Raw genomic sequence first — 27,783 nt, forward strand, 5'->3', positions numbered from 1 at the left:
TTAACAAGAGGGGCATATATACTGTACAAACATGCATGTATGATTATAGACAGAGTGATTACTTATAAGATTGGACACGCAACATATGTTTTGATCAACTTACTTTTTTTATTTTCCAATTTCTTCTCCACTGCCACCCCTTTTGTCAGTGTGAAATCTGCCAGAACAGACTTCCCCCCACCACTCTAATATATGATGGGTATTTATTTTTTTATTTTTCAAAAAACAAATTAATTTAATATCAAAAATCAAAAATTGAAAAAATAAAAATAAATATACCCCCATTCCAAAAAAAATAAAAATCCAACATATTTAAATACTTGAGCAGAGCAGTTGGTCTACCCAGCAACTTTCCAACTCTTCTCTTCCAAGTTTCTCTCTCTAGAATTTCTCTCTCCTCCCAAAAATGGAGTCATCAAGTGATGAAGAAAGGAAGATTAATGGTCATCACCAAAATGAAGAAGATGAAGAACAAGATCCTTCTAAAAGGAAAAAGGGTGGTTTCATTACTATGCCATTTATCATAGGTAAACTCAATTAAATTAGCTCAATTTTCTGGGTTTTTCTTTAATTTTACTGGGTTACTTTTAATTAGCAAAAACAATTAAGAAAAGTTAACTAATCAATTAACATAATGTTGGGTTAATTATGGCAGCAAATGAGTCATTTGAGAAGGTAGCAAGTTATGGGTTGACACCAAATATGATACTATATTTGATGAAGGATTACAAGATGAGTTTAGCAAAAGGCCAGAATTTGCTGTTTTTTTGGTCAGCTGCTACAAATTTCTTTCCTCTAATTGGTGCATTTGTTGCCGATTCTTATCTTGGGCGTTTTCTTACCATTGGTATTGGTTCCATCATCAGTCTCTTGGTAATTCATTCTACTCCTACTCCTACTCCTTTCTTTTAATTGTAGAGTCCGACTAATTGTCCAACAGTCAGGCAACTAATAATGAGCACGGAATGTCATTATTGTCAATAATGCTTACGTTGTTCGTTAGAGGGGCCTTCTCTTGTACATTTGCTAGAAATGAAGAAAGGATTAAGGGAGTTAAAAGAGAAAAATTAAAGAAGTAAGTAATTAACGTTGATAGTTGTCAAAGCACATGATATTGTTTTGTTTAATGCATTTTGTAGTCAGCAAGGTCCACACTACTATAAGTCACAATTATTTGACTTTGTTTTTTAAAATTTTATTTTTTATAAAATGAAAATAAAAATTTGATGGCTAATGTTCACATGGTATGTACGCCTAAGGGGGTCCGTGGTTTTTGTCCTAAATAATTAACATCTTTTTGCATCCTTTTGAACCTTTTTCCACCTAGTTGTCCCCTCAATTTCTTTCATTATCTTTGTGGGATATTACATAAAATTATTTTGTTTGATGGTCTAATCAATTAATTAGCAAAACTCCAAATATTAAAAGCTAAGAATGTTATTATTGGGGTTCAATTTTCTTTTCTTTTAATTTTTTTTTCTTTATTATTCGATTTTTCTTTCTTTAAATCAGGCAAAATTAAGCTCATTGAATTTGAAAGAACTTGCATGTATAAATGAATTGACATGAAATTGGTAACTAAAAACACTCAATGATGTGAACTTTGTAGGTGAAGATATTCAATGACATGTATTTTGGTTAATTTTGATGATTAAGTTCTTGTCTATATAAGTAAATAAAAAAGTCCATATCAAATGAATGAAGTTAGAGTATATTTCATGTCAATAAGTGTAATTTAGTATTACAATTATGTAATTTAGTATTACAATTATTGCAACATGTCGAGTTTTAGGTTTCCCCTAAATATCCTATAAGTGCCTGTTCTCCTCGACTGAACTGAGCTGAATGTTTTATGAGAGAAGGAAATTAGAAACTGAACTAAATTGAAAATAAGTTGAAGAGAATAGGTCCTAATTAAATACGGCATTTAAAAAGTGTGATTGAAAGTAAATAAGTGAGTTGAAAATGTGGTCGGAATTGGGCATGTAAATAGTGTACAAAGTAAGGCCTAACATATATTCTAGGGAGTAATAGAGAGAATGTATAAATAGTGTGAAAGTTTAAAATGATATATGGAGTATTTATTGAAAATGGATGACGTATTGCAAAGGGCATTTGAATAAAATTGTAGTCTAGCTAATGAACAAGCTTCGACCACAAAAGTTAAACACTCCCTTCATTCTTTTTCTTCTTTCTATTTAAAGTAATATTAGAATCCTAGGAATTGAGAAAATCAGAAGAAACGGTCTCTTTGTATCTTTTTGAGTATTTAAAATAAGAATATTTATAAAAATGAATTTTATACCGTATTTTAAACAATACCGCTCACTCGTCATTAAAAAGTGTACAATAATAATCTTAACTGAAAGTAAAAATATTTTTAAAAAAGGGTAAATGTCATATGTAATCTTAAAGGCCATGTATAAGAAGCTAAAAGAGAAAAATATTAATGAAATATACTTCTTCTGTATAGCAATATCCAAAAAAAAAAACTAGTAAAAAGATTATCGCGTAATGTAAACAATAAAAGGCAATGCCAGGCTAACAATGTGAATAATAGCACTGGAAATTAATTAATGGGAAGAACTCAATTAGAAATGAAAGTGCAAATTATGTTAAATTATGATATAATGTTGTTGTATTTAGTGAAGAAACCTCGGGAAAGAGAGCTTAATAAGAAGATGATGAAATATTCTTTAAGTAGGATTCCATTTAGTATCATAATTGCACCGGCTCACAAGTCGAGAATTTAACAGGAAGAAAATGAGGAGATGTGGTTTTTTGGTTGGGACCACATTTCATGATGACCTGGCTTGGTTGCCCTTCTCTTAACATAATTATGGTTGTGCTAGTGCATGCTTGGTTGTATGATTAATCATTTGATCTTGGCTATCTCATCCAAATGCATGATGCCAAAATTTTATATTATGAGTTTATGACATTTTTGGATTGTTTTTTTGGGTTTTATTGTAGGGTGACTCGATTACTTGAATGCGCGTATTTTGTTTTGCTAATTTGATCGATTGTTTAACTTGTTTTAGGCATTTTATTTTGTCCGTGCATGATAGCAAACGTAACTGATAAGAATGAACGAAGAGATTACTTGTGAATTTTGTGATCAAACATTGTAGTGGGCTCAGTTTTAAGGTTTAGGAATTGTGATGGGGTATTGCTTATTGAAATTAAATTTTTTTAAAAAAATATCAGTGGAAATAAGTTAATGCTTTTAGGGGAATTGAGATAGAGATAATAGGGTGAAGTTAGAGGAGTTTGGGTGTCTAGTAGATGATGGACACCACCCAAATGAAAATTGATCTTTGAAATGGGACTAGAGTTGTAGGAGAAATGATTTTTTTTTGGAACAATGGAGTATGTTATTTCATGGTCTAAAGACAATATTGGTCATTTTATAATTATTTCAATCGATGTCGTGTTCACAAATTCAAAATATTATTTGGATTTTTTTAAAACTAACTTTTTTGTGTGTCATAGAAAAATTAAAAACTACGCATTAGCAAATATTGCTGTGTGAAATTTGATCAATAGTACTATTGTACTAACATTTTGGACCACAGGGAATATGAGATTATGAGCCATGGACCCAACAATAATTAGGAAATTTCTACTTTTGGTTTTTAGTTACTTGCACAAATAAAACATGACTGCATAACTGCATTCACATGATATGAACTACAGACTAAAGTAACTGTAAATGATACGAGAGATTAATTAGAGATGAAAATGTACTCCGTATTAGAAATATTGAATACATGCAAATATGTTCAAATGACCGTAAATGATGTCGGTTATGCTAATCCATTTGAGACTAAAGCTGAAAATTCTACTTGCTACGTAAATTGTTTGAGGAATTCTAAGTGTGTAAAATTTCCTTAATGCAGGGGATGATTCTTATATGGTTGACAACAGTAATACCACATGCTAAGCCTCCACCATGCAATCCGTTAGCCAACGATTGCCAATCGCCTACAGCAGGACAGTATGCCCTCTTAGTGTTTGCCTTTCTTTTAATGTCAATAGGTGCTGGTGGTGTGAGGCCTTGTTCTCAGGCATTTGGTGCCGATCAAGTGGACCGAAGAGACGATCCCAAGAATAAAAGAGTTTTAGAGACCTTCTTTAGTTGGTACTATGCTTGTGCATGCCTCTCAGTTGTGATTGCTTTGACTGTGATCGTGTACATTCAAGATAAATTTGGTTGGAGGATTGGTTTTGGACTGCCTGCAATTCTCATGTTCTTATCGGGCCTTTCCTTCTTCCTCGCTTCTCCTTACTATGTGGTCAGTAAGGTTAAAAAGAGTCTTTTAACCGGTCTTGTACAAGCAGCTGTTGCTTCTTTCAGAAACAGAAAAATGACGCTACCACCCCAAGGGTCAAGCGTGCAGTATTATCAGAGGAAGGATTCCACAACAGCTGTTCCAAGTGATAGATTAAGGTCTGTTTCAAATTGCAAAAAGTCTACTACTAGTTTAAAGTTTGTATATTCAATTTGCTCTCTTATCTTGTCGAGTTTTAGACCTTTCCAAATTATAGTATTCTACATAGTTTTAGGATATTATGTTGAGTGGTCTATATTTCTTTACCTAAATCTTACCTGTTTTAATCTTTTGATATTAGGTGCTTGAACAAAGCTTGTATCATTCAAGATCCCAGCCAAGACATTGGCCCTGACGGATTAGCCAAAAACTCATGGAAACTGTGCACAGTGGAAGAAGTTGAAGAGCTAAAGTCTCTCATCAGAGTCCTTCCGATTTGGTCAACTGGGGTCATAATGTCCTTACATACAAACCTGGGCTCATTTGGTCTGCTCCAGGCGAAAACCATGGATCGACACCTAGGCCCTAATTTTGAAGTACCAGCTGCTTCATTCAGTACATTCTTGATCATTGTTATAGTACTGTGGATTCCTCTATATGATCGTGTAATCCTTCCAGTAGCATCAAAGATCCGTGGCAAGCCAGCTCGCCTTGGTGTGAAAATGAGGATGGGAATTGGGCTATTTTGTGCGTTCATGTCCATGTTTGTTGCTGGAACAGTGGAAAACATAAGACGACGACGTGCAATCAGTCAAGGATTTGCCAACAATCCTGAAGGAGTGCTCCACATGTCCGCCTTTTGGCTAGTAGTGCAACATTGCTTCAGCGGCTTAGCTGAGGCCTTCAATGGTATCGGACAAACAGAGTTCTACTACTCGGAAATGCCCAAGAGCATGTCTAGCATAGCAACATGTCTGTTTGGGGTTGGGATGGCAATCGCAAGCTTGTTAGGTAGTGTAATATTGAATTTGGTAAACGATATTACAAAGCATGGAGGAAAGGACAGTTGGGTTTCGAGCAACATCAACAAGGGTCACTACGACTACTTTTACTGGCTTATAGCAACAATTTGCTTCTTGAATATACTGTATTTTGTGTTTTGTAGCTGGGCTTACGGACCCGTTGAAGAGCGACAAAAGAAGGTTGATGATGAAGAAAAGTTGGCTATGCTTAAGAGCACAAGTCAGCATCAGAAAGAAGACAGTAAAGAAGCCTTTGGTGTATTAAAATTAAATTAATTAAGAGCTTGATGTATATTTGGTAAGATTACATAAAATCAATGGTGGATTTCTGTACTTTAGTATAAGTAAAATATGATTTAGAATATAGCTGATTGTTGTGCTTGACCTATGACAAAGTATTTTGTTCTTAGAAATGATTTTTATAGGTTTTTTTGGTGGTTTTTTTTTTTGCTTGTATTGGAATTTAATGCTGTATCCTGTATGTATATGTAATTGAGGTATTTGTCTCTTTCCACTTCACTTTCCGATCGTACTGATGCCATTTGCATTTTTTTTGTCAACAGACTCTACACTAATACAACTGGCTCGTAGTACTGATGTATGAGTAACATAAAATTACTAGTATAAAAAATGTTTTAGATACTTTCACACTTTTAAAGTATTATTCTTGTAAATGATCATTTATTCGTTAAATTTAATTTATTTCTAACACACGTAAATTATAGTGAAATAAGTTTATAATTCGTATAATTTTGATTCTTTTATTCCTCGAAATATCTACTCCCTTCGTTTCTGAAAGAAGGTTACGTTTGTGTTGTTTTACACATTTTTCCCATGTAATACAAATAGTTGATTACTTAGCAACTGTTCCCGTTTAAAAAATAATCCGTATTTACTTACTCCCAATGTAAATATTTATATTTTAAAATGTATTTAATGCCTTACCCTTAAAACTTGATATATACAACATCTAATCATTGTTATTCACTATCTTATTTTTTTTTATAAGGGTCTGTTCTGATTTACTGAACTGAACTGAACTGATTGGAGCTGAATTAAACTGAATATTTTATGACAGAAGGAAATTAGGAACTGAATTGAACTAAACTAAAAATAAGCTGAAAAGAATAAGCCCTAACTATGTAAAACATCAAATGTGATGATCTTACGAGATCGCAAAAAGAAATACGAAATACAAACACATACCTTATGAATTTGAGCTCCTTGTCAATTTTAAACATCTACCTTTATATATAGCCTTTCTTTCCTTCCATAATAAAATAGAGCGAAGTATATAAACAGACAAAGAGTAGACAAAATTGAACGAATGAATGATGGGGGTAAGTTTCTTCCCAGAACAGGACATATAGTTAAGGGCTGTGAACGTGGGATATTCCACGAAAACCGGAAGAAAAAGGCCCAACAATCAGAAACCCCTTTATGAGAGTTGGAATGTTGGATGTGATTATTCGCCATGTTTCATTCCCTCATAAACCGGAAAGCAAGGCCCAATTTCTACTACAGTACTACTTCTGACATTTCACTAACCTAGCCTATATTACATTACCTATGGTATATATTATTATATATATCCGGGTGTATGGTACATCTAAAAATATTTGTTTTCTCATTTGATGAAAAAATGAGTAATAATTATTAAAATGAACAAATAATATTCTTGGGTGAACCATACACCCAGGTGTATATATAACAATTTCTAACCTTCTCTTTGCTTCACTTGACCTTTTGTACTTGTATAATTTTCTTATCTACACAATTGCACCATTTCAACCTTTGGCCATGTTTGGTTATTAGATTTTTGACCAAAAATGAGCTTATTTGACAAAGTTAGAGGTTTGACTACATAAATCATCTAATTTGGTTGTTTGGTAAAAGAGCTTTTTAAATGAGCTTATTGAGACAAATAAGCTAATTTATAAAGCTAAAAAATAGAGCTTTTTAGATTAGCTTATTGAGTAATGGATGTCAAAAGACAATTTTATCCTAAAAGTTACTCTAATTCACATTCTTGCCCTCCCAATTTCTTTCCCTGGTCAAGTAAAAAAAATTAATCAATATCCTAAATTGTCATTTCATATGTTCAACTAACAAACAATTACAAATAATAAGCTAATTTTACCAAACAACTCTACATAAAAAGCTCTTATAAATCAACTAGGCAAAACAGCTAATGCAACCAGCTAGTCCAAACAGCTAATGCAACCAACTCTTACCAATCAGCCAACTACTAATTACCAAACACGGCCTTTATATCCTTTCGAATGACCGACAATTCCATTTATTAAATAAGTTTGAAAAATGCAAGTAGGTTACTCATCTTAGTTTTGTTTCATATGATAATCAAGACATACAATTGCGCTTGCTAATCAAGAATATATCACGTGTCATCTGTAATACCCCGAATTTTTATTAAAAAAAAAAAAACTTTAGTAATTTCTTATATAATTTAATTTGGAGCCAAAATTATTTTGACGCCAAATTATTCGAACAATTAACTATTTTCATATTTCTAAATTAATTTAGTATCTTAGTCGGTTCATATTTTATTTACGTTGTACGCCCTTTTAAACTTAACAATATTATTTCCGAATTAATAATATTTAACAACCTTAGCTTAGTTATTATCTTATGATTCACAACTAATTTCGATTTTGATATTATCTAGAATATTCTATAGTTGTATTTTAATGATAAACTGATTTAACTATCAAATTAATTACTTTCTTAATATATTCATATATTTTAAAAAAAAAAAATGCTACGTACAATTATGTGGCCTAAAGTTTGGGTGATATTAGTTTCTTTTCTTAAGTAGCTAATTCTTGATAATCTTGATCCTTACTTCTACCAAATCAACACTTATCCTATTTCACTCCTTATCTTTTCATTTAATTTCCACATAAATTAACCTAGACTAAATTTCACTCATATTCATTTAACAAACTTAAATTTATCACGTTCCTATGCTAATCTCATTCCTCCTTTAACTCTATCTTACTACCGCCTTAAACACTATAAATAGACCCTTCACAAATTCCTCACACCAAAAATCAGAAAACCCTCTTGAGAACTCTCTAACTCACGCCCTCCTCCTTCCTCTCTTTCTTTCTTGCTTGCTTGCTTAAACAAACACCGCAAACCGACCACCTTTTTCCTAGCTGCTACTCATATCTTTGCCGCCTACTACCCTCCTCCGTATAACCTTTGCCGACTCTCGTCAACTAGACACCAGCATCATCACTACCCGTAAGGCCGTGCTACGCAGCACCCCTGATCTTTTATCATTACTACAATCCCAACATCTTTGCATGCATTGTTTTATACTATGCATAATAATGCTATGTATACTTTATCACTACTACTATTAACTATATTATTGTACATAATTTTCTCCAAAAGTAAAGTATGAGTTATATCCATATTACATACTAGACTCCTACTAGCTAGTATGTTAGACTAATACTATTATTATTATGATAATACTAATAATTTATCATAAAAGGTTTGGTTTTATAAGTTAATGGTAGTTCATGCACAAATAGAGTACTATTATAGTTTTGTGCTAGTTTTGTTAACCTTATATTAATTAAGGTTATTTTAATTGTGTAGGAGGAGTCCCTCGATTGTGGTCAAGTTTAATAGTCGTACCTTATTGTTCTCGTGATCAAGGTACGTATAGGTGGCTAGGTCCTTGATATAATTTTGAATGCATGTTTTGGGTAAATGTTTGTTTTAATGTTGTTTGAATAAATGTTGCATATGAATATTTAATGGTGATGAGTTAAAATATATAATTTTACGATCTAAAGATTTGATCTGGAAAAGTGTTGATTGATTTAATAAAAGTTGTTTTATATATTTATAAATCACTTGATTGAGTTAATTTAAAAATTTGCAGCTCATTATGAGCCTGAGTATTTGATATTTTAATTCTCCCTCTACCCGAGACTGGTTAAGTAAGATCATGAGCTTTAATTTGTATGATCTGGTCTTCCCTCGAGTATAGTTTAACTTGCTTGGGGGGTGTGCACACTTAGGTGAGGAAAATTGGTTTGGAATTATATTTTAAAATTGAAAAGTTTATAAATTGGAAACCTATTGGTTTGGAAAGCTTTTATTGATGAACATTACTACCCTTGGAAGATTTAATGTTCGATAGTCTAATTTTGAAAGTGACTTGTGGCAAGTTAAATGTGACTGGTTATTTCGAAAGCATGTTTGCCTAATAAAAATATTTACATGCCTTGCACTTATACGTATTTAGCGTTTTTGCTAATCTGTTTTCCTTTTTGTTTTGGTTCGCCCTGTTTACCATTACTGGTAAGCAATCTTGATTTCAGGTGTGGAGTTGTTCGTGCGCTTGCTAGAGTCGGGATGGGATCACATAGTTAGGAGTTAAATTTTATTTTATGACTAGACAAGTTTTTATTGAAGTAATTGAAACAGTTATTATGGTTATTTATTATTATTAATAAAAGTTTGTTATTTTCCGCTGCCATTTGAGTAATTAATTAAGCCTTAAATTTTCACGTGGCGGTAATATGCCCAAGTCTATCTCTACGGTATTTGTATATGTATAAATATAGTATTTACGTAGAGGGAGATTTGGGTGTGTTACATCATCGACAGGTTCAACCTTTTTTTTTGGATTCATATGATAAGGGAAAGCTCATCCTAGTTTTGCTAAACTTCTAAATAGTGTTGGTAAACTCTATATGATGTTAACAAACTCACAAATGCTTAAGTTGTTGGACTAAATTAAAATAAAATACAGTAAATAGTTGTTGAATTGAGGTTGCTATTTACAATCAATAGAGAGCATTGATAACATTCTGTCAATCAAGCGGTTTGTTTCCTTATATAAAGTGATTCTTCCCTAAATTTCCAAAACCCTCGCACATATCCCTTATTTTATTTGATTTTATCATTCTCATGTAAATCTCTTCCCATTAGTTATCATAGACTCATAGTCATTGATCTTATGAGAGTGAGGGATGACTCAAGTGGTTAAAGCTTCTTTCCCGATATCAGGAGATTCTGAGATCGATTCTCACCTCCGCCCTTACGGCTCTCTAACACCAAAAATAGTCATTGATCTTATGTCACATATACCTATTTGAAATCTTGACCTAACCCCTAATAAATCCAACTCAATGTAAATATCCTAAATGTCGACTTTTATAATTTCTTTCAAACACATTTAATTATCTAGATAATGATAAAGTAAAAAATAACGACAATTAATTTGAAACGAAGAAAGTATTGTAACGCTCGAGAGATAAAGGATCCTAATTATAGACTATTTGGTCACACCGTCTCACCAAGTACAGAAGCAACATTACCACAATGCCACCTAATACAAAATCGGACGTGATACAACATTTAAAAATAGCTAACTATCCCATTTATTAAGGAGTAGCTAAAAAAAAAAAAGGTTAGAAGTTGCAATAAATATAATCAAACATAAATATAAATATATATAAAAACCCCATAATTTACATTTAACCCCAAACAAACCTCAACCTCTCTAAAAAAATTCATCGAAATTCACAAAAAAAAATGGCACCCATTGCAGTTGGTGACAGTATTCCCGACGGAAAGCTGTTTTACCTCGACGAAACCAATCAAAGGCAGGAAGTTTCCGTCCACTCTCTCGCCGCCGGTAAAACCGTCGTTATTTTCGCTGTTCCCGGCGCTTTTACTCCTACTTGCAGGTTTATTTCCTTCTCTCTCCTTTGACTTTTCTGTTTTTTCATTTGACCGTTTTATTTTTGCTGTTCTCGGCGCTTTCGGTTCTGTTTTTACTTTTTTTATGATTTATGATATTTGATCGTTTTTTTTTTTGCTGTTTTTTTTATTGTGGGTTTTGATTTTTTTTTTTCTTCTTAATTTTGTTAAAAATGAAGAGCATTTTTGGATCTGGATGAATACAATAGTAAATGATATAGTGTGAATGTGTAGATGTAAAAACTTTTATTTTGATTAATGAATAAAAAAAAAAAAAAACATGTGGATCAGCGAGTTTGGGTTTATTTTATTGGAATTGGAAGCTGATTTGGATTTTGTTTGTTTTCAAAGTTGATGTTAATCTGATGCGTATGTGTCCAAATTGGCTATTTTGTTAAAAAAAATTACTCTATTTTGGCCGAATGCGGAGTGTTAAGGATTTGACTTGACTATATGAGGTTAAATTGAGTAACATAACTGATAAGCTGCTTGTAATATCAAAAGATCTGCATAAAAATGAATGAACAATAAATAAAAGAATTGTTTGCAGTAAATCTTTAGTCTTTACCACGTTTTTGTATATCTTCTTAAACATAAGTGTTAAGACTCAAGATGTCCGAGCTAAACTTCCTCTTAGTATGAATTTTATACTTCCTGCTTATGCGGTTAATATTTCGTGGCTGATTTGTATAACATACTTCGTAGCTAATTTTAGTATGTAAATAATATATGGAGTAGCTATTTTGCTTGCCGAGTCTAGAATGAGACGGTCTCACCTTAATTTAAGGTGATTGGGCTGACTTATTTATGTAAATAAGATATTAATGTAAATTAGATATGGATTAGCTATTTTGATCGACGAAGTCTAGAATGAGATAGTCTCACATTAATTTAAGGTGATTGGGGTGACTTAGTTTAGAGGAAGCTCATCCTTTTTTTCCTTGTCGAATTAATCATAATAATAAACTTACTATGAGACAATTTCATTTTGCTTGACTGGGGCTTATTCGCCGCTAAACAGTTCATTTTGATTGATTTATAATCTAGTACTCCATAGTAGTCAAGTGGATTATTCTTGTTGTTGTTGTTAAAGCTTCACTGCTGTTAAATAAAATTTGATTCTCTTGATTCTAATCGTTGTATTCTGATGTGTTGATTTTAAGTGGAGAAGTTGGCTAATTTTCTGTAAATCTCTTCATTGTAGTCAGAAGCATGTGCCTGGATTCATTGAAAAGGCTGAGGAATTGAAGTCCAAGGGTGTCTCTGAAATCATCTGTATCAGTGGTAATGTAACTATCCTCTTGTTATAAACACTATTTGGATTTAGTTCGTATTTCGGATTCTGACTGTGATGTGTTTCTATTTCTGCTGTTAGTGAATGATCACTTTGTGATGAAAGAATGGTCCAAGCAATACCCGGACAACAAGCATGTGAAGTTTCTTGCTGATGGTAGTGCAACTTACACTCATGCCCTTGGCCTTGACCTCGACCTTTCAGCACATGGACTCGGGATCCGTTCTCAGAGGTATGCTCTCCTTGTCGACGATCTGAAAGTGAAGGTTGCAAATATTGAATCGGCTGGGCAATTCTCTGTCTCAAGTGCTGAGGAAATTCTCAAAGCCTTGTGAATTTGCAAATTGTAGTACTATTGCTGTGAAGAAGCTCAACTGATGTTTGTTGCTTCTAAGTTCTACCCTTTGCACTGTACTATGTAGTGCTTTTAGCAAAATAATGTTGTTTATCTTTATGACCCTCATCTGTGATCATTTTGGTCGATGTGGATTCAATGGAACTGAATCAGTTGTGGGGGAAATGGCTCGTATGTACACTACTAGAAACCCGTTTTATTATTACTGGTTAACTTAAATCATTTCTTCTTTGCTCTCTACAAATTGTTGAATTATGATCTCTCTTGACAGAATTTACTGTCATTATACTGGACTACATGAATTTTTAGGGTTTGATGTCTGTATTCTCCTTTCCTCTCCAGAAGGCTGATGCAGAAAATCACCTCGTCTCTCTTGAGGACCACTTAATTACAGGGGAAGTGATCTCGGTCATGATACCATATACTCTGTACTCTGAAGTCTGTACTCCATAATGTGCGTGTATGTTAGGAATGTTTGGATGGTTCTGTGATGGGCTATTCTTTTTTTTTTTTTTCATTATCACTCGTTCTCTACCGACGAAAACACATGTTAGTAATTCCACTTATGCCTGTATTACCTATCATAATTCTACTATGAAAGTTTGTACAATCATATAATACTGTGAGAGTTTGTACAATGTCGTAATCACTCTATGAGAGCATTATAGATTTCAAAACATGAATGGAATGATGTAGTCATAGAAACAGAGAAGAAGAAAATTGTTAATAAGTTAAAAAATTTATTCAAGTGAATAAGTGAAATCATATACGGAGTACTACATAGTGAATCCGATACATTGGACGGTGTGATGTAAAATCCAAATTGAAAGGAGCTTCAAAAATTGCTTTCGCATGGGGTTTCCACTTTCCAGTATGCGTGGTAATGATTTTCCTTATACTTTTGACATTCTCTTGGGTGGTTCCACCTTCCACCATTAGAGTGTAGTTTCCATGGATAATTGCTTTCGACACGTGTTGAATTGCTGTTCTCAAATAATAATCCTATATTGCAATTTTTACATGTGCTGTAATTTTTCATTTGGCAGAAATGTACTTTAGGCCTGTGGCTGATTGTAGGTATAACATGATAAGTGAAAACATAAATGCTAAGCAACGAGATGAATGATACTTGTAAAATTAATTTCCTACTTCAATAGATTATTAAGCTGATACAAAATTTTCTGTAAGTGGGAAAAAGAATAACTCTTATGTCCTTCGGATATCAATTCTTATACCATACACCTGTAACAATAAAAAATAGGACTCCCTGCCGGTGTGTGATGCCACAGTCGACGGCCTCTGGTCGTCACACAATGGTCTGGAGAAAATAATTTTCTTCAATATCACATAATTTTAGCTATAACTTGCGAGCTTCTCTTTAACTGGAACCTACTGAGACTGCTTCCAGAACTGCTAGCTATCATTGGCTCATTGCACAGACAAGTGAAATTATTGCCCTTCAGCAGATAGTGTTTTCTTTAATTCTTTCTTGTTCACCTGAAATCGAGTCGCAAATTATATACTATGTTTTGCGCTTGTACAAAAGTTAGCTAGATAGAAGAGCATGAGGGAAGGGTGAAACAAAAGGCTTTGGGCTTTGTCATTTACCTTTCCCATAGCATTACGAGGAAGGCTTTCCCAAAGATATAGCTTTGTTGGTAGCTTCAAATTTAAGTGACAATCACAAACGCAATCGTGTCAGAAAATATGGTTTCTATCAAAAGTGTAGTATAAACTATGAATACGCAATCAGACTATATCAGTAGCAAATTAACAATAGGAATCTATATGGAAGAACAGTCGATACCTTATAAGGAGCAAGCCTCTCTTTTGCCCATGAGCAGAGTTCTTCTAGAGTTAAAGCGGGCTTCAAATCTTCCTGTTGTTTCTTCTTGATCTCAGCCGGTGGCACAATTATCGCACATACAGCTTCTCCATAGGTTTGGTCTGCCAAGCCTAATACACAGCACTCTGAAACTGCAGGATGCTGAAAAAAAAGAGCCAATTAAGGGATAACATATAATTTTTTTATGAAACTGAATCACCAACTTTCTTATTCAATTTAGTTTCAGGGTCTCACAAGAAGAACAAGTGTGAGGCCCCATTAACCTGGATATACAAAAATGACCCAAAAGGTTATAACACCTCAACAGCAGATAGATTTATATATCTGACATCATATCGTTCTCTTCCCTGCTGTAAAGGTATACATGAAACTCACCTCTAAAAGAACTGCTTCGATTTCTAATGCGGATAACTTGTAGCCACCAACTTTCATGATGTCAGCACTTGTTCCTAATTTTAACAAAAGATAGCAGCTTATAATTATTATTCAACATGATAATGGTAAAAATGAATATAAATTTCTGTGTGCATGATTCAGTACTCAGTAGTATGAACAGTTCTCGATGTTGCAATTTGGCATGTGATTCAGTAGTAGGACAGTTTTTCAAGTAAAATGCAGCAAAATATGTTCTTCCGTCCAAAGGCCATCAAAGAAACTAGCAGTTAATCAGTGATGTCCACAGCACAATATATGACTCTCTAAAGCTAAGAAAGTGTCAAACATTGTAAACAATGGTCACAAGTCTCACAACATATACAGAGTATCAAACAACATGCTTAAAATCATCATTGGATGATGAAAATTTGGTTCTTCAACCTATTTCAAAGATTCCAAATTTTTATGCAAGAAAAGCAGAAAACCAAGAGAGTAATCAGATAATTTTGTATGGTGCCACCAAGGGATTGACCTGATATATCAACTCATGAAGTGTTAAAAAGGAGAGTAGCATCGCCAGTGATACTAGATAATATCAAGCAGTAAGATGCTTCCATCTTGATGGCTAATTGTTCATACACTTGCATGACAGAACCACAAAAGTTGGGTATTTATAATCTTCAGGAACTTAATAAAATTATCAATCAGCTACATAGAACATCAACTAACTCGGAATTTTTACCCTATTGAAATTATATTAGGAAAATATAAAATTCCTAGCACACAATAATAATTTGCAAGAAGACTAAGGGATCACTCCCATAGTCAATAGTCACTTTTGTCAAGGGAGCATTTGAATTTTTTTTTTTTATATATATATATAAAAAAAAACCTTAGAATGCACAAAATAGTAGACTATAATGGATTAACATACGTCTTTGTTGGATATTAAGTTCAAGTGACTTACTTCCCAGAATTTTAAAGTAGCCATCCTCATCTGTAGTGACAGCATCACCCGTCTTGAAGAACCCATCAGTAGTAAACGATTGTTTTGTTACCTAGATGAAGTGATGAAAAATAGACTAAAAATGAATAGCCAATCCAAAAAGAGTCTTTAGGCCTCAAATCCATGCCATATACTTTGTAATATCTAAGAAATATACAATTTAAAATCAAAGCGATTTGAAACATTCCAAAAAATAATGTCTTCCTCACTCTCACATTGAGTAGCAGTATATCTAACTCTGTACCAAAATCAAGTTAGTTGATTACATGGGTTCAAATTTTAGAATAGTTCTATAATATAATAAAATCATAAAAAGTGGATAAATAGAGATTTTTTATTTTTAATTTATGTGTTAGCAATAATAAAGAGGAGGAAAAAAAAAAAAAAGGAGTTCATCTGATAAGGAGAGTGAAAAAGAAAAATAACATTTAAACCATGACTTTGACTAAAAAGAACTTCTTGTAAAGCATTTAAATAGTATACAGGAATTTTATTTTGGGATGGAGAGTACATTTGAGCTTCAATGACAACCCTTGGTCAATGCATATGCTCGGGCAATCCAAAGAACAATAAAAACACCCTCAAACCTTAAGTTAAACTCTACTGTCATTTTCAGCTACTAGAGGACGAACACTGAAGTAGAGCTGGAAAAAAAAATTAACGCAGAGGAGCTGAAGGGATAAGTGTAGTGCAGCAAGGTCTAGAAGTTCAACAAATTAGATTGAAAGAACAAAGAAGGGAGCAGAAAAACAATGATATCATCTTTATTTATAGTTTAACCTTTCTTAAAATGTTATGCATAAACAAAAAAAATCCTAGGATCCAGAGGCACCATTAATAGATCTCCTTTCTTGCATTCAATAACTATTTTATCAGATACATTGCAAATTTTATAACGATTGAAAAATATGCAAGAACTTAAAAATTGTGCAGCAAATTAGATCAGTATAGTCATTTTACAGCTAATACTTGCCTCAGGCAATTTCCAGTATTCCCTAAACAATGACGGACTTCTGACACAAAGCTCACCAACACCTGTTTCATTTCCACTGCCTTCTTCTTCAAGAATCTTGACCTGTCATTTAATTAATTGCTTAAGAAGTTAGAGATGTTTAGTAGAGCAGAGATCCTGACATCTACTGGAGAGATTCTTAATACTTAATACATAATACATAATGTTTTTAACCCAAATAGGTAAGGACATATGTCATAGCACAAACACAACAGTTTTATTGACAGCATGATTCTAACACAGCAACAACATCGGAACCTGAACACCAATGATGGGGAATGCATGGTTCTATGGCTTCTAAGTTCTAACACACCATCAAAGAATTAGACTCCAGAAAGTACTCACCTCTACGCCAGGAAGTGGTTTGCCAACAGTGCCTCCTTTTCTCAAGCCTCGCAAGGGATTAGAAAGTGCCATGACAAACTACACGCCAAACCACAATAATTGCAATCAAAGATACTATTCACTACATGCCCTTTCCCTAGCTGGGAAGTGATACATATGGTGCGAAACTAACCTCGGTCATGCCATAGCGTTCCAAAAGGCGATGCCCTGTAATTGTTTCCCATTGCTGCATAACAGGATATGGGAGGGCAGAAGATCCACTCATCTGGAAGATAAATGAACGTTATTACTTCTGACAAACTATCCCGTGCACATAAGTAGCGGAGAACAGTCGAGAAAATCAGATCTAATCAGTGTAATCTGACAACATTTCATCTCAACACAAAGGTTAAAATCATTAATCCTAATCCATACAGCTTTCAGAATGAGAGGTTGATCCAATTACCAAGAGCCGCAACTTGCTTGCAGCCGAGGCTGATACAGCCTGTACATCAGGGTCCATTGCTTCATAACCTTGTATCAATCTAGAATACATTGTTGGAACCTACATAATTACAATTAATAATATTAGAACCTCCTTACATAAAACAATCACTCTGCTGACATGCACACAACAGAATCAAATCTACGGTAGCCCTAGCCTCACACTAGGAAGTGGGAGAGCATTTTCATGGGAGATCAATGTACCATCACCAGATGGTTTTTACAGCAGTTATAGCTATTGAAAAAACCAGACCATCAAGTGGTTTAAGTCTTCCTAATATGTAAAACCATTAGATTTATAATCCTGAGACGATTTTCATTAGATTGAACAAAACTAAAGACTAGAGAAAAAGACCTACTCCAGTGAAGACAGTCACAGCACCATCAACTTTTGTCTCATCCACTGGATATGATTCACGCCATCTCTGCCAGATTCCACTGACACTAAATTTTGGCATGAACTCAACCTTCAATTGTCAAAAATTAAACGTGAGAGATGACAAAAGGTCATGCCAGGCCTGAGTATCTGTAGCACAGGACATGGCCCCTGACAAATAGAAGATGTCTTACAAAATCTAGATATGGATGTAATGCTACTTACTGTGGCACCTGCATAAATAGGAGCCAATAGAGCATTGAAAAGACCGTGGACATGTGAGGCAACAGTTAAGGATATCTATACAAACCAAGATTCTGGGGAAAAAAAAAAAAAAAGAAGCAAGCCTTATAAAAGGCAAATTTGATGGATATGGTGCAATGGTAGACAATGCAAAAAATGATCTGAAGAAGAGTATCCCCAAGCTTCTGTCAACATTTGGACCTGAAAATTGAAGGGAACGATAAACAGAAAAGTACATTTTGAAAAACTTAACCAAACAATATATTGGACGACAGTTCATAGTAAATATTGACAAAATAATCTCACTATGCATCACTAAAAAGTACTACGTATAAAATAAGTCCTAAGCATGTCGTTCAAGATCTGCATCACCTCAAGCCCATTAATGAGAATTTAGAGCATTTGATGAGTACCTGTGCCAACACGCTCCTGTGTGTGTGAACAACCCCTTTAGGCTTACCAGTCGTTCCACTTGTGTATATGACTAATGCTGCATCTTCCTCTGCAAATGAGAAAGCAAATACAAAGTTAACTATCATATCCTAGGTGTTGAAATACCCAGTCATAAACCAGACAAAAAGCAGACCACCTTCTATCTTAGTCAGGATTTCAAATCCCTTCAAATTTGTGTTTGCATCCGACTGTTCATTTTCAGGATGACCATTGGGAGTAGTTTTTGATGTTGAACTCGGAACTGAAGGGATAAGAGAGAAATGAGCAGCACTTTTAGAAGCAACGGTTTGCATAAGCTCCTGGTGATCTTCAGTACTCAGCACTATGGAGACATCCTGATCCATTAACAAAAACAGTGATGTAGAAATTGCATGGAATGGTATCAAATTATCAACACAAGAATTGAAGAAATCAGTTAGCAACATGTTCCAGCATCAGATTGACACGCTAAAAACCTATACCCATCTTCAAACATTTGTATGAAGACAAACTCTAGGGCCAACTTAAGTCATAAATGGACATAGCTTGCATTCTGCATCATATCAGCTACGTTTGGTATAGCATAAGTTCAGTTACTTTAGAAGATCCAATACCCTAAATAATTTAAAGTCAAATGAGAAAGATTTGATGTGCATATTTTGTAAACAAAATGTGCAACTGTTATTGTAACTCAAATATGATGTGCATATACTTGATCAAAATGTGTATATTTAATATTTTTCCAAAAATCAAAATTAAAATTTTCACCATGAAAAACAAATTATGCACATTTAATTTGAAAAATATGTGTATACATCATCTCATTTTTCTCAATTTAAGAAACTTCTCGTTGGTATAGATTTTATTTCATTACCGTTAGTTGTTCATTTTCGCTGTCAATGTTTAATTTGATTTTAAGTATTTGTTAGAAGTGGTGATATTATGACGATGGTGGTGATAACAACAATAATATTGATAAAACTTCAACTGTAATAGTTCTGATATATTTCATTTTAATTTCAGCGACTTCAGAAAGTGAAAAGGCTAAAGCAAAAACCAGGAAATTTCAGAAAATTTAGAATAAGTTTAGACAATTTCAGTTGATAGCTTAATATAAATTCGGGAGAGCTTTTGCTAAGGCCAGAAGTCCAGTACAAACAAGCAAACGAAAGAAGGTAAGCCAATATTCATACACATATTCACTGTTTACATAGACTATATGACAAAACATCTATGATTACTTCAGCCTTCACAATGAAACTTGACAGGATGAAGTTGTAGTAATTCTACGAAAGAATGAAGTAGTAGTATCTTCCATAACAAAAAATCTCAAAAAAAATTGAAGCTCAAAAGCCTTTCATGGTAGAGTAATATGCATTTGAAAAGTATATTCACTGCAAAGGGAACCTATACACCAATAACATATTGACAACAGGGAAGTATATTTGAGGTCAGGATAAAGAGAATACATGCTCGACTTTAGCAGAGATGGAATACTTAAAAGGTCTTTATTGTAGTCAGAGTGCAGAGAGCGGATTGATAGTGAGTATATGGTAGTATGATAAACTAGTTTCAGAAATCAACAAAAAAGACAGCATTTGGTCTGTACCTTTTCTTTGAAAATTAAAGGCTAAGCCATAAAGGACGTGTACAACAATGGATCCCATACAAATAAGGTATGATGACATTTCAGCATATATAACAAATTCTAAGAGCCAGCCCCAGAAGTCCAACATGTATAATTAATTTCTAGTTATCTACTGCGCATTTTATTGAATTGATGGACACAAATGTTGCTATCTTCCCATATCTAAAGGTAAATGTTAAGAGGCTAACCGAGTCATTCATGACATGCAGGAGCTCAGCCTCCGGGTAGCTAAGTGCAAGTGGAACAGCAACTCCTCCACTCAACCATGTCCCCAGTACACTAGCAACAAACTCAGCTGAAGGTTTTGCAACAATTCCAACTCGAGTCCCATCAAGAGATTTACTGGCTTTAAGGCCATCAACGGAAACAGAAGCATGATCAAGCTGCTTTGCTTCAGAACTCTGTTTAAGTGAAAATCATCATGAAAAACAAGGGATGAGTAGCAAATCTGGTGTAGAGACAAGCACAAACACACATTCATTAAATCCTGATCATTTACATACATAAACCTAACAAAATGGGACTATCTGTAATTCAATTAGTTTCAGTTTCACAAAGATTTTTTTCATATTTATTATAGTATGAAAGTATATCCAGCTTACACTTTGAAAGCCACTAGTACACAGAATACTAGATATCCTTTCTGCAGACAAGATGAGTTGCTTGTAGCTGTAACTTTTTCTATCAGCTCTTATAGCGACATTGTTACTAGCTGACGAGCACTGAGTTGCAACGGCTTTAACCACCTCCATGATAGAACTTGAACTCAATGCTATACACATAGACATGAAAAAATAATTAATTGAAGAAAACATTTGTCTAAGTAATCCAATTTTGACAATCTCTTTGTAAGATTGTATTTATTTTAACCTCCTTTTCCCCCTTTAAATTATTACAAGTATATATTATTAGAGAAGGGAGTACATTAGAGATTTAGAGATGTAGTAAACTCTACACAGCTAGATGACAGAATCATGTCTACAAGAAGAGTGTAATCATCCTTAGCATACGAACTAAAATGCAAACGCACGAACCACATCAAATGTCACAACATTGCCACAGAGCCAAGATAAATTGGAATACTTTTTTAAAAGATTTACTGTAACAAGCTTGCAATCCATGTTATGGAAGTGGCACAATTCACTACAAACATACAGTTTTATCTCATTCATCATTTACTTCAAATTGTGATCATTTGTGTAACTATCCCAGGAAAACCACAGTCGAAGGCATATATATATATAAAAAATTACCAATTTCCTGCAAGTCAAATTTTTGACATAATCAAGCAGGTTACAACCCTGCCTCAAAAAAAAAAAAAAAAAAAGCAGGTTACAACCCAAATGCCCAAGAAAAGACTAGAATGAAAAACAACCAATTTCAACCTCATTAAATATATAGAAACCTACACAATCACATCCTATATATTCTGAATTCTGCTGACATACAAATCACACAAAAAAAATAAAAAGAAAAAAAAAAACCCAAATTTTAAAACTTGGTAATGATCAATTCCCTAATCAGAAAACAGCAACTAAATCAGAAAATAAAAAGGCATGCAATTCATCGAACACGTTATCTGCATGATTGAAAAACACCCATAAAAGACAAGAAAATGGAGAAAAATGGCTTACTTGAATAAAGACAAGAATGAGAGAAGCAAAAAGAAGAGTTGATTCGAGAAGAAGGAAAGAAGAAACATGGGAAATTGAGATAAACACGACATTTATTTAAGGGAAAAAAATGATTGAAAATCCTATTAAATGTTGTCATGAAATTAGCTCACCACCCTCACCAGTCAAAAACAAGGGTCTAAAATTAATGTCACTATTGTTTGGGGGTAGTTGATGGTTTTCCCTCGCGATTTAATAAGCATACAATTATGGTTAGTTTGTCACCACCGTCTCGTCTTTATACCCCCATAAATAGTGACTGTGGAGTATTATTGCATAAGTATCGTACATCCCCTATTAAAAAAGTCGGTTGAGGTGGTGGAGTCGTGGAGAATAGAGAAGTGGTATCGCTTTCTACCTTAGATCCCTGAGTTTTAGTTATTTAGGGAAGTCAGTTTATTACCTTGATTTGAGCAAACAAAATTCGTTTATCAAGTGTTAAACTTGAGTTTTAGTTGTCTAGGAGAGTCAGTTTATCATCTTGATTTGAGCAAACAAAATTCGTTTATCAAGTGTTAAACTTGAAAACAAAAATGTCTAGTCAACATGACATTTTTATTATATCAACAATTGTGGGTACAAATTTAATAAAAAAAAAAATTATTGATTTAATTATAGTTTTATCATTTGACTAACAATTGTGGGTCCAAATTTAATAAAAAAAATTATTGATTTATTTATAATTTTATCATTTGTTTATCAAGTAATAATGTAATACTCCGTATTTTTATGTATTTTATAAAGTATTTAAGTATTTATAAAATATATTTTTAAGGGTTCAAGTATTTTAATAAATATTTTAAAGCGTTAAATTATATTTTGGGCCAAACGCTTATTAATTATTTGGACTCATTTAAAATATCGTAGGTAAACTAGTCCTACATACTCTTATTAGAATAACACATTTCATTTAAATAAGTCCAACCCTTTATTTGAACCCTAGTGGGTAAAATATTACATAACTTAAGCCCACTTATTTATTGAGCCCAAACTTAAACCCTATTCTCTACTCTAATATCACCCTAAACCCAAAATTTTCCCACACAAAGAGGTTTGAAAATAAGATTTTTGGGCGGCCACTTCACGCCGCCCTCGCTGCCACTTCACGCCCAGCCACCACCGGCCGACGACCCCACCTCCACGTCACCCTTGCCGGCGAGTCACGCCCAACACCGTGAGCCACCATCTCCTCTTTCTTCCCTGTTTAATTAATTATTTACATAGTTATACATATATTGGGTATTGATTTTGGTTTTAAATTATTACTAGTATGTTTGTATTTATGTTTTGATGATTAAAGATTGTAAATTTTAGATTATAAAGTATTTTATTTTTATTTTATAAAGTATTAAAAGTTAGGGTTTTAATTATTAAAGTGTTGATTTTTAGGGTTCTAACTTGCAATTGATTTGGGGGTTTTATATACCCATTGATTGGAAGTGTTAATAAAACCTAAAAATTGTATCTTTATGGAGTTTTAATGAGTTTTCATTAAGAATAAATTGCTGGAATTTTATTATAAAGTGCTACTTTTGTGTTTTAATAAAAAGGGGTTGATTACCCATAAATAGAGAAGGTTTTATTTGGTTTTAATATAATTTTCAGATTTTATTTGAGGGGTTTAGACCTTAAAAAGTGTGCTGGAATTTTTATATAAGCACTATAATTATGTTTTTACTTTGTGGTTTTAATTACCCACTTAAAGAAAGAGTTTTAAAGGTTTTAAACCAAAATTTCAGCTTGTTAGAGAGGTTTTAAGATGTTTAAAATTAAAGTTGCTGGAAATTTATGTAATCAAGGGATTAATTGAGTTTATGTATTTGGTATTGTAGGAGACTTTAAGTTGAGTAATTTCTAGAATTTTGGCTAGTTGGAAAGATGAATTGAGGTACGTTCGCGTACTTGGTAATTATTTGATGATGTAGGAACATGCTAGGCTTTGAAAAATTAATTCCAAATAGTATCGTGATAGGTTTTGATTGGAATTTGCTATTTGGTTGATGTTGGTGATTTAATTATGAAGCATGAATTATTTGTGATGGATTGGTGATAGGATAAAGTTGTATCTCCTAATCAAAAGAATTTCTTAAGTCCTCTAACTAAAGTAGATAGGGAAGTAGGGTCGAACCACATGGAAACAAGTCAATTTATTCCTAATTAATTAAAATAATCAAAATTATTAAGTAACCAAATTATTGTTGTAAAAAGAATTAAACTAAGGAGATTAAAGTAAGGAGAAATCAATTAATAATTAAAGACCTAGGGTATAGGTTCACCAATAAAAAATATTCTAGGGTAAAACATAATAATCAATCATCAATGTATCAATTAGCCGGATCATAAAGAGCTTTCGTTACGTAGTACAATCACAGAATTAATCTACCGGTATTAAATCGTATCTCTCGAATCTTGACTTAACCATTTATAAATTAATCTGCCTATTAAAACTAAGCCTAAACATCAATTCTCATCTCTCGAATCTCGAATCAATATTGCAAAACTCATACAATTAAATCTAGCCAAATCTAATTGCATAGCATTAAATCAATCAATAGGAAATTAATCAAGCATCGACAATCAACAATAATAAATTACCCCTTCATATTATTTATGGATCCCTGCAAACCCTAAAAAGAAAACTACTCACACATAATTAAATCTAAACTAATCAAAGCAAATAGACAAGACATGATGAATTAAAGAAATTAAAATACTGAAAATAATAGAGAAGAAATCGTTACAAAAGTTAACGGAAATTAAATTGAATTAAAGAACAACGTTGTAGAGAGAGAAACAAGAGAGAACTTTAAGCTAGAAACTAATTAGAGAGAGAAAAGCTAAGAGAAGAGATAATTGTGTCAAAACAACTCAAAACGTATTTATACAAAGCTCCTAAAATCCTAATTAGAAACTAAGTAAAATCGTCGGAAATAATCCTCCAAGACACGCGCTTGGTCGGGCGTCAGCTCGCCCGGCTGGGCCCGCCTTTTTCATCAAGTGTGCGTCTCTCGCGCCAGGTCGGGCACGAGACAAGGCGAAGCATGCCCTTCTTCCTCTTCTACCCCGCCAGGTCGGGCATGCCTTCGAGCGAGGCCCTATCTGGACGGGCTAATGCATTGGGCTTCAAATGGACTAATGATTGGGTCGTGATACTTAACCTAATACAAATTTCCTCTAAGGGGCTTGAATACTCGGTCCATAGCCTGGGCTTCTTCAAAGTCGAGCCCTTAATCATCGGTTTGATGACTCTAACCAGCCTTGGGCTACTAAAGATGGTCGTGCTCTTCCAATGCTCGTAGTTGCTCCAAATAATCCCGGAAAAATGCTCCAAATGTGCAATTTCCTACAAAACTCAACCAAAACTACGAAAACACTAGAAAACACAAATTAGTAATAAAAGTGGTCCTAAAGAGCCAAAAACACAAATTAGTAATAAAAGTGGTCCTAAAGAGCCAAAAACACTACTAATTATGACGAAGGGACGGGGTAAATCACTATATAAAATAGACATATCAATTGGTGATTGGAAATAATTAATTTGGGATGTTGTATATGAACCACATTTTTATTATTGGCATGATAAGGAGCATGTTTAATTAAACTAAATGTTTAATTTGGTTTGGGATATTAAAAAGGAATTTTATTATGGTTCATATAAATTTTATTGATGATATAAGCATGAAAAAGGAGGTATTTAAGTGTCTTTCTACACGAGGAATAAATTATATTTTTTATGCCTTAGTGCACTTAAGGTGTTTCTAACATCGAGGGATAGGAATTTTGGCGCATTATGCGTTTAAGGTGTCTTTGACACCGAGGTATATTAAAAAGGGTTCAACATTAAATATTATGTGGTCACTAATTATTCAAGAATTAAATTGGAATGTTTAATTATTTGAATAATTGTAATTGATTGTGTTATGGTTTGAGAGTCATCACCAAGTCTAATAATATGTTAATAACGTAAAGTGAAAGAGATTACGCACAAAAACTCTTGGAACGTATATACCTTGAGTGTGTACATATGGGGGAAGTTATGCGACTTTATATTTGACCATAACTTTTATAGGGAGTACAGGACGCTGTATTTTCCTTTTTATTATTATGCGCAGGAATTCCGCCACTTAAGAGTGATTATTTTATAGTGGCACGGTTAGTTCCCGTGTTAGTACCCCTTTATTAGGGTAGGTTAGGGGGAAACTCGTTCAGTGCGTAATCAAACTAAATAAATAAATTAGTTATGTATTAATTGGTCATTGAGTATGTTGTATGCTTGTAAGCAGGTATAACAAGGTAAGTTGTGTGATGATAGGGTGAAAGCATGTTAGTGTGTTTTATTTACGCTTAATCGCTTATGTACTCAGCATTGCTGATTGTGTGTTTGTATGTTTGTTTGGCCATATCTTTACTTTGGCCCTACGACGACCCATTTCTAATGGCGAGTAGTAGGGACAAGTAGAGAGGAGCTTTTTCAGGTGATAAAGCATATTCAATTCATGATGGGCATAATTGAATAGCGAATCATGTTTAGTTTCCATAAAAGTATGATGTGATTTATTGTTTTATTGATTATATTATTAATATGCTTGTGAGACTAACACAAAGGTTTTTAAGTCTTATTTGGTTTTAATAACGGCCTACAATGGTTCCAAGTCGTAGGTTGTTTTCGTTTGACTTTACTTTCGTTTGGTTGACTTTTAAATTGACTTGTTTTGAATGGTTTTAAGATAGTTTTCCGCTGTGTGTCTTTGATAATTGCCTTAACAGTTTTCATGGTGGCGGTAATGTCTTAGATTTTCCTTTATGTGTTTTAAAAAGAGCAAAACAGGTATTTTAAAGGAAAGGGATTTCTAGGGTGTTACAAATAAACTTGTATTTTCTCGTAATTTCCCTTGTTTGCTCCTTCAGTGAATTTCCTTCTTACCTTTAAAAAAATATTATTTCGTATAAAGTTATGATGTAGATTATGTTCTGTTTTTTATTATATAAAATGCTTATATAAGATCAATACGACTCGTATGGATACTTACTAGAATCGCCTTAGTGTTAAAGAAAATCAATTTTTTGTATAATTTTTACTTACATTGTTGATAGCTAAAGATGTTATTGTTTAAAGTTCCGCATTAGTAAATGTGACGGTCAAAATAAAATACTTATTTTGAAATTGAGGGAATAGGTTGCTGAAGTATGTGGAAACTTTTCCGAGTTACATATACATTGATGTATATTGAGACCTTCAGAGTTTGGACTATATATTTGGAGTATGGGAAATGATAATTTGCTGCAGTTGGAGTTAACACATAATTACTTCAGTTCACCTTTCAGCCTTCATATAGAATAGGATGAACATTACAGTACCACTGTTTTAGGTAGCTTGCATTGTATGCATAGACAGCAGGGCCTCATTTGAGACCTTAAAAAATTTATACATAACGTCGAAATAATAAGCAAGATTATATATATATATATATATATATATATATATATATATATATATATATATATATATATATATATATATATATATATATATATATATATTAATTGATCATTTCCTGATTTGCTGGAGGAGTCTCTGTTGGCTGATCTTCAGCTTGTTTTCCCTTTTGTTGAGCCAGGATACCTTTCCAGCCTACAACATACAGCACAAAAAA

The 27,783-nt window shown here is 33.3% G+C and overlaps 3 protein-coding genes across 4 annotated transcripts; 2 read left to right on the plus strand and 1 right to left on the minus strand.

Annotated features, from left to right (window-relative positions):
* The first annotated feature begins 303 nt into the window (after positions 1-303).
* On the plus strand, positions 304-5,812 carry LOC145589688 (protein NRT1/ PTR FAMILY 1.2-like). The gene is made up of 4 exons (XM_081646369.1): positions 304-527; positions 656-873; positions 3,900-4,450; positions 4,633-5,812. The coding sequence occupies exons 1-4, from the start codon at positions 407-409 to the stop codon at positions 5,567-5,569; spliced, it is 1,827 nt and encodes a 608-aa protein (XP_081502495.1). The 5' UTR covers positions 304-406; the 3' UTR covers positions 5,570-5,812.
* Positions 5,813-10,772: 4,960 nt separating this feature from the next.
* LOC145589690 (peroxiredoxin-2-like) lies at positions 10,773-12,912 on the plus strand. Its single transcript, XM_081646370.1, has 3 exons — positions 10,773-11,028; positions 12,246-12,325; positions 12,417-12,912. The coding sequence occupies exons 1-3, from the start codon at positions 10,874-10,876 to the stop codon at positions 12,668-12,670; spliced, it is 489 nt and encodes a 162-aa protein (XP_081502496.1). The 5' UTR covers positions 10,773-10,873; the 3' UTR covers positions 12,671-12,912.
* Positions 12,913-13,809: 897 nt separating this feature from the next.
* LOC145589691 (putative CoA ligase CCL8) lies at positions 13,810-22,288 on the minus strand. 2 transcript variants are annotated; one of them, XM_081646372.1, is made up of 18 exons: positions 22,091-22,180; positions 21,710-21,757; positions 21,059-21,228; positions 20,645-20,857; positions 18,966-19,164; positions 18,790-18,878; positions 18,506-18,577; positions 18,359-18,409; positions 18,117-18,224; positions 17,720-17,818; positions 17,447-17,539; positions 17,275-17,352; positions 16,891-16,992; positions 15,879-15,969; positions 14,912-14,985; positions 14,498-14,677; positions 14,299-14,352; positions 13,810-14,187 (listed from the first exon to the last, which is right to left on the minus strand). In XM_081646372.1, the coding sequence occupies exons 3-18, from the start codon at positions 21,206-21,208 to the stop codon at positions 14,140-14,142; spliced, it is 1,701 nt and encodes a 566-aa protein (XP_081502498.1). In that variant the 5' UTR covers positions 21,209-21,228; positions 21,710-21,757; positions 22,091-22,180; the 3' UTR covers positions 13,810-14,139. The 2 variants fall into 2 exon arrangements, with proteins under 2 accessions (XP_081502498.1, XP_081502497.1); XM_081646371.1 differs by lacking the exon at positions 21,710-21,757 and having other exon boundaries at positions 22,091-22,288.
* Positions 22,289-27,783: the final 5,495 nt, after the last annotated feature.

This window comes from Chenopodium album, chromosome 17 (assembly GCF_948465745.1).
Source record: "Chenopodium album chromosome 17, dcCheAlbu1.1, whole genome shotgun sequence".
NCBI classification, from domain to species: Eukaryota; Viridiplantae; Streptophyta; class Magnoliopsida; order Caryophyllales; family Amaranthaceae; genus Chenopodium; species Chenopodium album.